The sequence below is a fragment of the Chionomys nivalis genome, chromosome 9 (genome assembly GCF_950005125.1).
Source record: "Chionomys nivalis chromosome 9, mChiNiv1.1, whole genome shotgun sequence".
Taxonomy (NCBI): Eukaryota; Metazoa; Chordata; class Mammalia; order Rodentia; family Cricetidae; genus Chionomys; species Chionomys nivalis.
The window spans coordinates 82,982,557-82,998,632 of NC_080094.1; the positions used below are offsets into that span (position 1 = coordinate 82,982,557).

The following is a 16,076-nucleotide window of genomic DNA, read 5'->3' on the forward strand; positions in this document are numbered from 1 at the left end:
AGAGTCACCTGCCAAAATGCCCGTCTAAGAGGTTAGACAGTAGAACTTTCCGACTCCTCGTGCCCTAAGGAGGGCGGGTTGACATATTGGTTCCGCTTTTCCAGATACTGAAAATTAGCGGGCCCCAGAAATCCTAGGTTCGTATCGTTCTTGGACAGAGTTTTGTCTAACTAGTACTTCCAAACTCCCAGTCCTGTGCTTCACTGATGCTTAACCATAGAGATTCTTTCTTTACTTTTTTTGGTTCTGAATTTTCTTTTTTTTTTTTTTTTTTTTTTTTTAAATTTTTTTTTTTTAAGATTTATTTATTTATTATACACACAGTGTTCAGTCTCCATGTATTCCTGCAGGCCAGAAGAGGGCACCAGATCTCATTACAGATGGTTGTGAGCCACCATGTGGTTGCTGGGAATTGAACTCAGGACCTCTGGAAGAGCAGTCAGTGCTCTTAACCTCTGAGCCATCTCTCCAGCCCCTGGTTCTGAATTTTCTTGAGCGTAAATTTGGAAGGACTGTTTCCGAGAGGAGCCTGGACAAAAATGCTCACTTCCGGTGAAGGGGTATTGGCGGGAGCTCTCTGATCCAGGATGGAGGCGAAGGAGATGCTCTTGAGAAAGACTCTGCCACTCCGTGAGTGACCTGCGATGTCTGCGACCCTCAGTCCTGGATTAGATGCCCCCAGCGTTTTCTAGTCAACGCCTTTCCCCCACATCCCTTTTTCTCTCGAGCCTGGGATCCTGCTCCAATCTGGGGCTTAACACCCTGTCAGGGGCTGGGGTAGAGCCTTGCTTATCCCTCGGACTCCGGAGGCATAGCTGACCTTGCACCTTACTCCTGCGTCTTTTCCCAAACCCACGCCCTCGTGGGCCGCTCCTTTCACTGCCTTCCCATCTCCCTGCAGCCCCCGAGCCGCGCCTGGGCCAGGACTCAGGATGGAGCCCATCTGGAGAAGGCTTTGCTCAGGGCCTCAAAGACTTGCCACCTGGCACGAGACGTGCCATACTTGCTCTCAGGAGCCTCCCCCAGGGCTTGGCCTTGGGTCCCTCCCGCGCCAGGAAACACCACTTAGGGGTCTGGTGTGTCGGAGAGCCCCTGCAGCTCGGACTGCGTTGGGGACCTCTGGAAGTGGACTCCGGCCTGGAAGAGAAGGGCGAGGGAGTGAAGCCACCGCACGAAGAGGTACTGAAGAATAGGACGTCGTCTCCGGTCTGAAAGTTTGGGGGAGGGTCAGACACATCCGGATAGCTCTTCCAGTTCGTTAGAAGCATGGTATTTAAAGCCTGGGAAGTCGTTTTGGTCCTTTCACTGCCTTACTTTACCTAAGCTGCAGCAACTAAACAATGGAAATGCAAAAGGTTGTGAGCCAAATTCCTAGGGTGTCCACAGTGACAAAGGTCAGAAGCTAAAGTTACCAGGATCGGATTTGAGCTTCGTCAACTAGTTAGCGAAATGACATGCCTCGTGTTACTAGCCTGTAAAAGAAAGCAGCGGCTGTCACAAACGTGATTTGGAAAACTGGAGGAAATGATGCGAGTAAAGGGTGGATAGTAAGGATTGTTTACAACGATTGTTGCTTTTCGCTGAGCATGGTGGTGCACGTTGTTAATCCCCTCACGCGTTGCTCCCCGCCCCCAAAAGGATTACAAAAGAGCTTTCATTATCTTATTCCAGGTCCTGTCATTAGGCTGGTGGGGAGCCATATGTACCCGGAAGCAGAGTTCAGCTTGGGTCAGGTAAGTTATACAAATGTGCGTACACACTAAACTTGGGCTAGAACCTGAAGCCAATGCTAGTTGTCTCCCAGGGGTCTTTTCCAGTGTGTCCTTCCAAAGACTTGGTGAAGAGGACCCATTGAGCCAGCTCTTGCTCTGTTTGCAGCTTGGTGCAACAAGCTGGCCTGCAGAGTGATGGAAACGTGTCCTTGGTCTGGATCAATGGGAAGCTTCACCTGCAGGTGTACCAGATTGTGTTCCCAGGCTCTGAGTTGCTGCTGTGCCCACAGTCTCCCTCCAAGAACCTAAGTGTCATGCGCCCCAGGCTAGAGGAAGAAGCAGCTGTAGTGCCGGTGGCAGAAGAGGAGTCTGCTAGACAAGAAGAAGTGGCCCCCCGACAAGATGCAGCAGAGTCTTGCGCAGGTGTGTGCTCAGTACACCCCTGTTCATGGTCATGTTGGTCAAGGTCCTTTGGGCTCCAGGAGACCCTGTCTCAAAACAGACGCCAAGGGCTGGACACGGCTAGGTTAGGAAAGTCCTTATGTACAATCATGAGAGCCAAACTTGGGGTCCCAGCATCCGTGGAAAAGCTGATTGTGGGGCCTGGAGAACTGGCTCAGCGGGTAAGAGTGCTGGCCACTGTGGCTACTCTGCCAAAGGTCCTGGGTTCAATGCCCAGAACCCACCTGGCAGTTCACAACTTTCTGTAACTCCAGTTCCAGGGGATGTGGCGTCCTCACACGGACTTACATGCAGGCAGAACCCCAATGAACATTTTTTTTTAATTTATTTATCTTATGTGCATTAGTGTTTTGCTATGGGGGTGTCGGGTCCCCTGGAGCTGGAATTACAGACAGTAGCGAGCTGCCATGTGGGTGCTGGGAATTGAACCCTGGACCTCTGGAAGAGTAGTCAGTGCTCTTAACCACTGAGCTATCTCTCCAGTCCCCCAATGTACATTTTTTAAAAAGCGCACATGTCTGTAAAACTAAATGTTAGATGAGAAGGGACCAAAGGCAGAAACAGGTATTCCCTGGGGCTCTGGGCTGAGCACCAGGTTAGGAGGCCACCTGACATAGGTCTGTAGGTTTCCACACACACACAAAGCCATGTTTAAATGTCCACTCCCAAGAGCTGGAGAGATAGCTCAGTGGTTAAGAGCATTGGCTGCCCTTCAAAGGCCAGAAGTTCGATTCCTGGCAACCACATGGTGGTAAATGCCCACTCCCAGACTGTCACAAAACTGTTTGTGACAGGAAAGACAGTGTGTGCCTCAGCCTAGTAAAGGACAGCAGTAAAATCACAGTGGCCTTGAAGTGTGGCTCTGTGGTAGAGTGCTTGTGCCATGTGAGAGGCACTGTGTTCAATCTCTAGGTCTCCCAAAAGAGAAAGAGAAAAGGGAAAAGGAAAGAAAACCTGGTAAAAGAATGTGGCCAAGGGCTAAGGATGTAGGTCCATGATAGCGCACTTGCCCCTCATGATCAAGGAATCAAGTTCAGCCCCCAGTAAGAAGAAAAAAAAGCTCTGATTTTAAATAGGTCTGGGATGCGACTCGGCGGTAGAGTCCTGCATACATGGAGCCCGGGGGCAGCTTGATATTAGAAAGTAGAACACGGGGTCGTGTGCCACAGTGCCTGGCTATTCAGGTCAGGGGACAACTTTCTTTCTTTTTTCTTGTGGGGGGAGGGGTTCGAGACAAGGTTTCTCTGTGGTTTTGGAGCCTGTCCTGGAACTAGCTCTTAGAGACCAGGCTGGTCTCGAACTCACAGAGATCTGCCTGCCTCTGCCTCCCGAGTGCTGGAATTAAAGGCGTGCGCCACCAGCGCCCGGTTAAGAGGACAACTTTCAGGCTTTGGGTTCTCTCTTTCCACCAGTGAAGGACTTGAGGGTCAAACTCAGGTCACAGCAGTAGGCAGTAAGCAATGGAGTTTGTGAACAATCGACATAGTTTTGGGCTGTATACTGTCATTTTATGCTTTCAGTTGGAACATGGTAAGTCTTCCTTGCAATGTACAGATTTTTGTGTCTGTTTTAGAGTTTCTTGGAGCTGGGCATTATGTGCACACCTTTAATCCCAGCACTCTGGAGGCAGACAGGCAGATCAGAGTTCAAGACCAACCTGGTCTACCAAGCGAGTCCCAGGACAGCCAGGGCTACACAGAGAAACCCTGTATTGGGGAGTGGGGAGGGGAGAGAAGGATACCACATCAGCAACAAAATGGTGGCGCACACCTTTAATCCCAGCTCTTAGGAGGCAAAGGCAGGTGGAGCTCAGTGAGTTCGAGACCAGCCTGGTCTACAAAACCAAGTCCAGGACAGACAGACAGGGTTATTACACAGAGAAACCCTGTCTTGAAAAACCAAGATAAATAAATAAAAAATAATAATTTGTGGATAACTTACACTACAAAGAATATTTCAAAGACTAGTCATGGGATTGGGAAAATATTTGCTAACTCTTTATCTAATAAAGAGCTAATATCTAGAATATATAAAAACTCAAAACTGAATGGTAGCGCCTGGAAAGATTCTTCAGCAGTTAAGAGCACTGGCTGCTCTTCCAGGACCCAGGTTCAATCCCCAGCACCCACATGGCAGCTCTCAATGGTCTGTAACTTCAGTTCCAGGGGACCTGACACCCTCAGTCTCAAAAATAGCCCTCCACAAAGAAAGAAAGGAAGGAAGTTTCCTGGGATGATGTGTTTTTGTTTGTTTTTTTTTTTTTTTGGTTTTTCGAGACAGGGTTTCTCTGCGGTTTTGGAGCCTGTCCTGGAACTAGCTCTTGTAGACCAGGCTGGTCTCGAACTCACAGAGATCCGCCTGCCTCTGCCTCCCGAGTGCTGGGATTAAAGGCGTGCGCCACCACCGCCCGGCTGGGATGATGTGGTTTTATTGATGAAGTTAGGAAACTATACAAAGCTTCTCATTTATTTGTTTCTTGGCATTGTTATACACTTAAAAACTTAAAATTTCTAATGGCTATTTTGTTTTTGGGGGGATGGTTGAGACAAGGTTTCTCTGTGTAGCCCTGGCTGTCCTGGAACTCACTCTGTAGACCAGACTGACCTCGAACTCACAAAGATCCGCTTGCCTCTGCCTCCTGAGTGCTGGGATTAAAGGTGTGTGCCATCACTGCCTAGCCATTGTTAGGACATTTTTATTTCATGGGTACTTTGTGCATGGGTATTTTGCCTAAGTCTGTGCACCACATTGTACCATGCTTGAGGAGTCCAGAAGAGGGTGCTGGATCCTATAGGAACCAGACTTACAGGTGGTTGTTAGCCACCTTGCTGGTGATGAGAGTGGAATCCTAGTCCCCTGGAAAAGCAGTGTTCTTCACTGCTCAGTCATCCCTCCGGCCTCACCTTGCCTCCTCCTGTTTCCTAGTCCTGGTCTCCTTCATCTTCCCAAACAGTACCCTTCTACTCTTGTGTTGTATCCCAGAGCTGGGGCAGGGTTTTCATTTTACATATGAACTCAGGCCGGGAGATGTGAGGGTCCAATCCCATGTTGTGTCTCCAGTGGAGAAGAAAAGGCCCTTACTCTGGAGTGGCCTTTCTCTAGAGATTAACCAGATGGGCTTCCCTAGAAGTGTTTGAGACTGGACAGGAAAGAGAGAGTAGCTCCTGGTCCAGCGTAGATACATGTGTAGGTTTTTCCACTGAAGACTAGGTGCTGGCCCAGCAAAAGAAAACATGGAGTATGTAATTCCCCAGTAATGAATACTATCCGCTACCAAGCTTGGCTAACCCTTGAACACCATCCTTTTCCTCAGATCCTGGGCATGAGTCACTCCATAGTATGCAAGGAGAAAACATGGTAAGTTCTGGAGCCGTGGCCCAAATCCGAGATCAGCCTCTCAAGGACAGCCAGCCCCTTGGCCTGTTGCTTCAAGATGACAGCATGGATAAAGATGGCCTGCCACAGGCACCACCTGAACCTCAGGGCATCTTAGCCGCCCAGAAGAGCCCAGAGAGCAAGGATACCAGTTTATTAACTCCCAGAGGGGCCCAGGTGCAAACCTTCCCAGCCGAGAAGTTCCATGTCCCCAGCAATGGATGCCTGTCCACAGTGCAGATCTCAGAGCCCAGAACCCAGCTTCCCAGCTTCCCTGTACTGCAGTGTAGCCCTCCTCACCCGGTAGGAGACTCTTCAAAGCAGGGGCGACGATACCGGTGTGGGGAGTGTGGGAAGGCATTCCTGCAGCTGTGCCACCTCAGGAAACATGCATTTGTGCACACGGACCACAAGCCCTTCCTGTGCACCGAGTGTGGCAAGAGTTACAGCTCCGAGGAAAGCTTCAAAGCCCACATGCTGGGACATCGAGGGGTGAGGCCCTTCCCTTGCTCACAGTGTGACAAGGCTTATGGTACCCGCAGGGACCTCAGAGAGCATCAGCTGGTCCATTCAGGTGCCCGACCCTTCGTGTGTGAGCTGTGTGGCAAAGCCTTTGCTCGCCGGCCTTCCCTGCGGCTACACCAGAAGACCCACCGGATGCCAGATACCCCTTCCCCATGCCCATGCCCAGTGTGTGGGCGGCTCCTGGCCACCCAGGGTTCACTGCGGAACCACATGAGGCTCCACACTGGGGAAAAACCCTTCCTGTGCCCACACTGTGGCCGAGCATTCCGCCAGCGGGGCAACCTCCGAGGACACTTGAGGCTGCACACAGGGGAGCGCCCTTATCCATGCCCACACTGTGCCAGTACTTTCCCCCAGCTTCCCGAGCTGCGGCGCCATCTCATTTCCCACACTGGTGAGGCCTACCTGTGCCCTGTGTGTGGGAAGGCCCTCAGAGACCCACATACACTGCGTGCTCACGAGCGCCTCCACTCAGGGGAGAGGCCCTTTCAGTGCCCCCAATGTGACCGAGCTTACACACTGGCCACCAAGCTCCGCCGTCACCTCAAGTCTCACATGACAGATAAGCCCTACCAATGCCCTATCTGTGGCATGGGCTATGCCCTCCCTCAAAGCCTCAAGCGGCACCAGCTCAGTCACCAGCATGGGGTTTCCTCCAGCCCTTCTCTGCCTCCCGCTGCCTCTGGGTCCACCGCGGTGCTCCTACAAAGTGAGCCAGAGCTGCTGGACGTGTGCAGCCAACAGGAAGTGCCCCCAAGTGGGGGTGTTGTGGAGGTCAGCATCCCCGAGAACCAGCAAAAGTGCTCTGTAGTACCCGAGGAGCCAGCCTCGTGCTGAACCACGATGATGTGGGCTTTAGTGGCTGGGCCGAGGTGGTGGAGGTAGAGGCAGGCACCTCACGCCTTCCTCGTGTCCACCCCCACCCCTACAAGAGCTCTCCATAAAGACTTGTAGCAGATGTGTCTGTATGCCATTCTCTTTGGGTCTCCTCTAGATACAGGAACGAAGTTGACTGGCTCTTAGGGTTGGGAAAGCTCAGCTATCAAATCACAGGTCACATGTCCTCTGGAGTTCAGGTTTTAGTTAATTTTGACTGCTTTTCACGGCATCTAAAAGAGGGGTTCCCAACCTGTGGGTCATGACCCCTTTCACAGAGGTCTTAGGCCTAATAAGACTATTGTAAATCACATACTTAAAATTCATAGATGTAGCAAATTTACAGTTATGATGAAGTAGCAATAAAAAGGATTTTATGGCTAGGGGTCACCACAGCTCTAAAAGGTTGAAATGTGGGCACTGGAGAGATGGCTCAGAGGTTAAGAGCACCTGCTCCTCTTCCAGAGGTCCTGAGTTCAATTCCCAGCAACTACATGGTGACTCACAACCATCTGTAGTGAGATCTGGTGCCCTCTTCCAGTGTGCAGGCATACATGGAGGCAGAACATTACATATATAAAGTGTGGGTAGGAAGGCTGAGAGCCACTGGTCTAAGGGCTGTGAAAGCTGAAGGCAATAAACAGTGTGGCTCAGGGGCTGGGTGGATTTGTGCACTTCCATAGGCTTGGCCTGCCCACAGGGAAAGTATGAGGCGTGACATGGATGTGAGATGTTGGGGAGGGAACAAATGGGTGGGCCTGGTGCACACTGCAGATTCCACTACTCGAGAAGGTAGAGAGATTGCTGCAAGTTTGAGGCTGTCGTGGACTGCATAAAGGGCCTCCCTGTTGATTGTTAGTATGATGGTGGGATATAGTCTGGTAGGCTGAATCATCTCAGCTAGTCACCTCAAAATTGTTCTGAACAGTTTGTAATCCAAAGCCAATCTTTAGGTGATGTTTTCCAGCTTAGTGATGTTATCAGAGTCTTGGAGGAATTTCGTTGTGGGGCCCCATCCTTATGGGGACTTCAAAGGTCACTATTAGGCATGTTCATGGTTCACTGCAAAAAACTAATGGAGACTAAAACCTAAAATCATGTACAGGAAAGTAAACGAAACGTTTTTCTTTTCTTTTTTTTAAAATTTTTTTTTTTTTTTTTTTTTTTTTTTTTTTTTTGGTTTTTTGAGACAGGGTTTCTCTGTGGTTTTGGAGCCTGTCCTGGAACTAGCTCTTGTAGACCAGGCTGGTCTCGAACTCACAGAGATCCGCCTGTCTCTGCCTCCCGAGTGCTGGGATTAAAGGCGTGCGCCACCACCGCCCGGCCTAAAATTTTTTTTATTGATTTTTATTGAGCTCTACTTTTTTCTCTGCTCCCCTCCCTGTCCCTCCTCTCCCCTTCAATCCTCTCCCAAGGTCCCCATGCTTCCAATTTACTCAGGAGGTCCTGCCCTTTTCTACTTCCCATGTAGAATAGATACATGTAAGTCTCTCTTAGGGATCTTATTGTTGTCTAGGTTCTCTGGGATTGTGATTTGTGGGCTGGTTTTCTTTATGTTTAAAAACCACTTATGAGTGAGTACTTGTGATAACTGTCTTTCTGTGTCTGGGTTACCTCACTCAAAATGATGTTTTCTAGCTCCATCCATTTTCCTGCAAAATTCAAGCTGTCGTTATTTTTTTTTTCTACTGTGTAGTACTCAATTGTATAAATGTACCACATTTTCCATATCCATTGTTCAGTTGAAGGGCATTTAGGTTGTTTCCAGGTTCTGGCTGTGATAAACAATGCTGCTATGAACATAGCTGAGCATATGTCCTTGTGATATGATTGAGCATCCTTTGGATATATACCCAAAAGTGGTATTACTGGGTCTTGAAGAAGGTTGTTTCCCAATTTTCTGAGAAATCACCACACTGACATCCAAAGGGACTGTACCAGCTTGCACTCACTCCCACCAGCAATGCAGAAGTGTTCCCTTTTCCCCACAACTTCTCCAGCATAAGTTGTCATGAGTGTTTTTGATCTTGGCCATTCTTACAGGTATAAGATGGAATCTCAGAGTTGTTTTGATTTGCATTTCTCTAATGACTAAGGATATAATATTTTCTATTTTTAACATGGGGGAAAAACGATTTTTAACTAATTCCCCCTTTAAGAATTTCCAGTTGTAGCCGGGTGATGGTGGCGTACGCCTTTAATCCCACACTCAGGAGGCAGAGGCAGGCGGATCTCTGTGAGTTCGAGACCAGCCTGGTCTATAAGAGTTAGTTCCAGGACAAGCTCCAAAACCACAGAGAAACCCTGTCTCAAAAAACCAAAAAAAAAAAAAAAAAAAAAAGAGTTTCCAGTTGTGGGGGCTGGAGAGATGGCTCAGTGGTTGGGAGCATTGCCTGCTCTTCCAAAGGTCCTGAGTTCAATTCCCCAGCGGCCACATGGTGGCTCACAACCATCTGTAATGATGTCTGGCGCCCTCTTCTGGCCTTCAGACACACACACAAACAGAATATTGTATACATAATAAATATTTTAAAAAGAAAAAAAGAATTCCCAGTTGTTGGGGACTGGAGAGATGGCTCAGAGGTTAAGAGCACTGGCTGCTCTTCCAGAGGTCCTGAGTTCAATTCCCAGCAACCACATGGTGGCTCACAACCATCTATAATGAGATCTGGTGCCCTCTTCTGGCCTGCAGGCATGGAGGCTGAACACTGTGTACATAATAAATAAATAAAAACTTAAAAAAAAATTTCCAGTTGTCTAACCAGGTCTGCTGACGATGGCAGTGACGTGTGAGGCTGACTGTTGCTGTGCAGCGCAGCTGGGCAGAGAAACAGGTGGCTCACAGCCTAGCCGAGGGCAGCTGCAGCTGCTGTGAACTGAGAGCCTGTGGTCTTCACAGCAACAACACAGCCTGACCTGGTGTAGCAGCGGGGTGGGGGTGGGGTGGTATCCTCGGGAAGCAAGCAACCAACGGGGAGAAGGAGCCAGCCATCTGCGAATCAGCGGGGAGACGGAACCAGCCATCTGCGAATCAGCAGAAAGAAGGAGCCAGCCATCTGCGAATCAGCAGGGAGAAGGAGCCAGCCATCTGCGAATCAGCAGGGAGAAGGAGCCAGCCTTCTGCAAAGCTGACACGGGAACTGTGGGAGCAGTGTGTATGCTGGGGGCTGCCGGGGGCTGCCTGGAGGCAGAGCCAGCCGTCCTAGGAGGCAAACTCCGGAGCCCGGCACCTGTGGAGTCTGGGCAGCAGCTGGAACTTGTTGGAGAGAGGTTGAAACAGGAAAATCTCAAACTAGCTCAGAGGACCTAGGGCAAGAAAGGGAAAACCAGCTGGTGGTGGTGGAGGCTCCAGGGCTGCACAGCCAGGGTTGAGAAGCTATCTCGTGGTTTCATGGCCCACATTGGGTGCCAAATGATGTGCTTATCTAATTAGTCTTTATCAATAAAAAATTGGGAGTTTCTTATATATATCAGGGTAAGAAACTGAATGATCAGAGAAGAGGAATCCTTAGTCATCAGAGAAATGCATATCAAAACAACTCTGAGATTCCATCTTATACCTGTAAGAATGGCCAAGATCAAAAACACTCATGACAACTTATGCTGGAGAAGTTGTGGGGAAAAGGGAACACTTCTGCATTGCTGGTGGGAATGCAAGCTGGTACAGCCCCTTTGGATGTCAGTGTGGTGATTTCTCAGAAAATTGGGAAACAACCTTCCTCAAGACCCAGTAATACCACTTTTGGGTATATATCCAAAGGATGCTCAATCATGCCACAAGGACATGTGCTCAACTATGTTCATAGCAGCATTGTTTGTCACAGCCAGAACCTGGAAACAACCTAAATGCCCCTCGACTGAAGAATGGATACAGAAAATGTGGTACATTTATACAATTGATTACTACACAGTAGAAAAAAAATAATGACAGCTTGAATTTTGCAGGAAAATTGGTGGAGCTAGAAAACATTATTTTGAGTGAGGTAACCCAGACACAGAAAGACAATTATCACATGTACTCACTCATAGGTGGTTTACAAACATAAAGCAAAGAAAGCCAGCCTACAAACCACAATCCCAGAGAACTTAGACAACAATGCAGACGCTAAGAGAGATTTACATAGATCTAATCTCCATGGGAAGTAGAAAGTAGAAAAAGACAAGATCTCCTGAGTAAATTGGGAGCATGGGGACCTTGGGGGAGGGTTGAAGGGGGGAGGCGAGAGGCAGGGAGGGGAGCAGAGAAAAATGTAAAGCTCAATAAATATCAATAAAAAATAAAGGAATGGCCGGGCGGTGGTGGCGCACGCCTTTAATCCCAGCACTCGGGAGGCAGAGGCAGGCGGATCTCTGTGAGTTCGAGTCCAGCCTGGTCTACAAGAGCTAGTTCCAGGACAGGAACCAAAAGCTACGGAGAAATCCTGTCTCGAAAAAAAAAATAAATAAATAAAGGAATAAAAAAAAATTTGGTGTATACTGTATATACTGAAATGGAATGTTCTTGCCATAGGAAAGATTCTATGAAAACATTGCTGGACACCTTTTCATAAATTCAAGCTAAGGAACCCTAAATCAGAAAGTGGGGTGTTGAAGCTGAATATTATGGCTTGCACCTATAACCCCAGCATTTGGGGAGCTGAGGCAGAAGAATCAAGAGTTTAAGCCTCAATTGAGCTACATAACAAAATGTTCAAAAAAGGGGGGGATTCTACAACAGTATAAATATGAACCCTGTTTAGAGACCTTTGATGCCCCAAAACCTCCTACTCAGAAAAGAGCTTCAGGAGATAGGCTGGAATACATAAGGTACAAGGGCAAAGCATCAGACTTAAGAGCAAAGCATAAGGGTGAAGTCATCAGGGTAAAAAAGGATAAGGGTTAAAAAAGGTAAGGGCTCATCTCCAGGTTTTTTTTTTTTTTTTTTTTTTTTTTTTTTTTTTGAGACAGGGTTCCTCTGTAGCTTTGGAGCCTGTCCTGGAACTAGCTCTTGTAGACCAGGCTGGCCTCGAACTCACAGAGATCCGCCTGCCTCTGCCTCCCGAGTGCTGGGATTAAAGGCGTGCACCACTACCGCCCGGCCTCATCGCCAGTTTATACAGGCAAATAGACAAGTTAAACAATCCCAAAGGCAGTAACAATGGTACCAAGCATGCATTTTCACAGTCACAAGAAACTGGTGGATCTGGCAGGGAGCACCTTATGTCTCAGCGGGGGTGTGGCTGTGAAGGTACCCTCCAGCTGGGAACACAACTCTGGTAGCTATACTGACCTGTGGGATTGATTGGCATTAGCATCTAACTGGTTAAGTTACAAGTGATCTCTTTTGGGGACCCTGCTTTTGACTCCAGAAATGTGCCCAGGTGAGAATTTTTCTCTCTGAAGCTAGTTTTAGTGACTCAGGCATTTTTCCTGTATAAACAGCTAATTTCCTTGGTTATGATCTTATGTTAGCTGAAACCAAGGTTTATACAGAATATTATAGGGTTGCACTCGGGAGGCAGAGGCAGGCGAATCTCTGTGAGTTCGAGTCCAGCCTCCAAAGCTACAGAGAAACCCTGTCTCGAAAAACCAAAAAAAAAAAGAATATTATAGGGTTATACAGACTATGAGTAGCCTGTTAAGTCAGAGCAGACCAGATTACACCTTCCTGAGTGTGTGGATAGAGCAGTCATACCGCCTCCTGTTTGGGGGTTCCTTTCTCATCAGTGAGTGCTGTCAATAAAGAAAGTTTGTGGGGGACAGTTTGTTTTCATGAAGATTTTGGCTATGGGAACAAGAACTTGACCGAATCCTTTCACACCATGGCTTCACGGTGTGGGGGGAGGGATCCGGTTGTCCCTACAGGAAAAGTCAGGTTTATACACTGCTGGGAGACTATAGAAGGGAGAAATGCCACCATTTCACAAGATTTTTACAGAATTGACAGTGACGTAGCCAGAGGACAGATGTCCCCTGCAGCTCTGCAAACTGGTTCTCCAGGTGGAGTGTGCATACGCACTTTTTAGAAGGACATCCGATAGATCTGTCAGGTGTAGATTTACTGTAGAGTACTTATGGGCTTGTCACACGGAAGAGCAGTCAGTGCTCTTAGCTGCTGAGCCATCTCTCCAGCCCCTTGTTTAAATTTTTTAATTTTATGTGTGTGGATGCTTTACCTGCAAATATGTAATGTGTGCTTGGTGTGGATCTAGTGCCCATCGAAGTCAGGAGAGTTCAGAGCCCCGGAACAGGTGGTTGTGATTGGGTGCTGGGGACTGAACCACGGCCCTCTGCAGGAAGAAAAAAGCACTCTTAACTGCAGAGCCCAACCCGTATATCTTAAACTTTTTAAATGAAGTGACGTATTACTGTGTGTACATGTGTGCATGACGTGTGTCAGTGTGTGTGCCAGGGCACGTGTGGAATTCAGAGGACAACTCTGTGGGGTCAGTTTACACCTTCACTTGGGGATCCAGCTTAGGTTGCCAGCCTGTGCTGTGTTGATGGTTAGACTTAGTTATCAACTCAGCACATGCTATGGTCATCTGGGTAGAGAAGCCTAATAGGGATTGATTATTTAAAGAAGGTTGGCTTATGGGCATGTCGTGTGCGGAGGTTATCTTGGTTGTGTAGAGACTGGAAGACCTGCCTACTGTGGTGGCATCATTCCATATATATATACATATATATTATATATATATATATATATATATATATATATATATATATATATATATATATACTGAGGCTGAAAATTTTTACCTCTGCCTCCCGATCCAGATTTCCACTCCAAACCCAGCTTATATGGTGACATCTTTTTACCTAATCATCAAACAACATCCCCAAAAGGGTGGGAGGAAGAACAGGTGCAGCGTCTGCAGTTACCAGGGCAGTAACACCAGGATGACATGCGCCCATTCATTCAATGGCTTCCTAGAAAATGAAAAAGTTGCTACGGATAAAAACAGAAGCCTGAACCTCCTTGGTTAGTGTGTAAACTAGTGTTTGTTGGTGTAAACCATTCTGAACAGGTGTTCGTTGCAGTTACTTAAATAAACATTATGCCTACATTCTGTCCAGAAAGTCTCATCCCCTGGGCATTTACCTAACAGAAATGAGTTACAAAAAATGTGTATTCTCTGGGCAGTGGTGGTGCACACCTTTAATCCCAACACTCTGGAGGCAGAGGCAGGCCCGTCTCTGTGAGTCTGAGGGACAGCCTGGTCTACCAAGTGAGTTCTAGGACAGCAGGGCAGTCACACAGAGAAACTGTCTAAACAAAACCAAAGCATGCTTTTGAGAATATTCGTAAGGCCAGTGAGAGGGAAGGGGTTGAAAGCACTTGCCATGCAGGTTCGCAGACCTGAGTTTGGGCCCTGGAACCAAGTGACAGCGGGAAGAGCTGGGTTTCAGAAGTTATCCTCCGACTCCACATGCACACTATGGCGTGTGCCGTATGTTTTCACACGCTTCACACACACACACATGCACAATCAAATCAATACAATTATAAAAAACAAAACAAACTGCCCATAGTGTCCCCAAACTATAAGTTCATTCAAATGCTCATTAATATGGAAATTATAAAAATAAAGCTAGGTGTGTTGATCTTGACTTCAAGGCAGGCTCCAGCTATACAGCAAGACTTTGTCTCAAAACAAAACAAACAAAACCCACCACAGTACCTACAGAAGGGCAGAGAAATCAGATGTGCAGTATCCTTGCGCACCACGGCCGGGTTCACGACAGCTGTGTGAACTGGGCGACAGACACAAAGGAGATGCCGTAACATCACACCCCTGTGGGGGTCAAACACAGACAAAGCTGGGCTGTGTCAGGATGGTGTTCACTAAAGGGGGAGGCTGCCGGCTGACAGGAAGGAGCCTTTGGTATCTGGTCCCATAGGGGTGTACAGGAAATGTGAAATTAAAAGATTATGTTGCAAACTTTTTGTTTTGTTTTATTTTTTGAGAGAGGATTTCTCCGTGAAACAGTCCTGGCTGTCCTGGAACTAGCTCTGTAGACCAGGGTGGCCTCGAACTCACTGAGATCCACCTGCCTCTGCCTCCACCACCAGGCTAATACTTGTCAATACTTTGCAAGCCATATTTTTAGGAAGCATATATGCTATATAGAACTAGTTAATCTGCCTTCGTTGGCGGGGAAAGGGTCATCAGTCTGACTCAATAGGTAAAGGCACCTGTCAAAGCCAACCTCTTGAGTTCAGTCCCGGAGACTCACAGGGTAGAGCAAGCTGACCTCCACACGCAGACAGTGGAGTGTGCACCAATAAACACATCTCATTTAACTTTTTTTTTTTTTTTTTTTTTTTTTTTTTTTGGTTTTTCGAGACAGGGTTTCTCTGTGGTTTTGGTTCCTGTCCTGGAACTAGCTCTTGTAGACCAGGCTGGTCTCGAACTCACAGAGATCCGCCTGCCTCTGCCTCCCAAGTGCTGGGATTAAAGGCGTGCGCCACCACCGCCCGGCTTCTCATTTAACTTTTTAAAAAAGAGGCATATGTTTGTTTTGTTTTGTTTGTTTGTTTGTTTGAGATAGGGTCTCAACACAGTCCTAGAGCTTTTGACACGGACCAGGTTGGCCTTGAACTCAGAAGTCCACCTGCCTGCGCCTCCCCGGGGTAGGGATTAAAGGCATGCGCCACACCCAGTTGCAGAAGTTATTGAAAGTTATTTTTTAGCTGGGTGCTGTGGTGGCAAGCGCCTTTAATCCCAGTACTCAGAGGTGGAGGTAGGCAGATCTCTGCCTTTGCCGCCAGCCTGGTCTACAGAACAAGTCCCACGACGGCCAGGGCTACGTAGGGGTTAAGAGCACTTATGGCTCTTTCAGAACAGCCAAGTTTGACTCCCAGTACCCACATCGGTGGCTCATAACTGCCTGTACCTCCAGTTCCAGTGGCTTTGGCCTCGGGTACCAGCACTCACGGGCATATACCCACACACAAACTCATAGTTAAAAATAATACATTTAAAAAAGGAAAGGCTACAGTGTATATGATATCTGTGTGTGTGTGTGTGTGTGTGTGTGTGTGTATACAGGTATGAGAACACTTAGGACGCGAAATGCCCAGGGATTAAGGGACCCTGGGAGACTGTACGTGACCCCAAACTGCTTGTCCTGCTGAAGCCA

The 16,076-nt window shown here is 47.9% G+C and overlaps 1 protein-coding gene across 1 annotated transcript; it reads left to right on the forward strand.

Annotated features, from left to right (window-relative positions):
* The first annotated feature begins 517 nt into the window (after window positions 1–517).
* Znf408 (zinc finger protein 408) lies at window positions 518–8,027 on the forward strand. The gene is given in 6 exon segments (XM_057780929.1): window positions 518–630; window positions 902–1,179; window positions 1,672–1,733; window positions 1,879–2,135; window positions 5,488–6,897; window positions 6,900–8,027. Coding segments are annotated over 6 exon segments (2,169 nt in total). The 5' UTR covers window positions 518–587; the 3' UTR covers window positions 7,019–8,027.
* The last annotated feature ends 8,049 nt before the right edge of the window (window positions 8,028–16,076 follow it).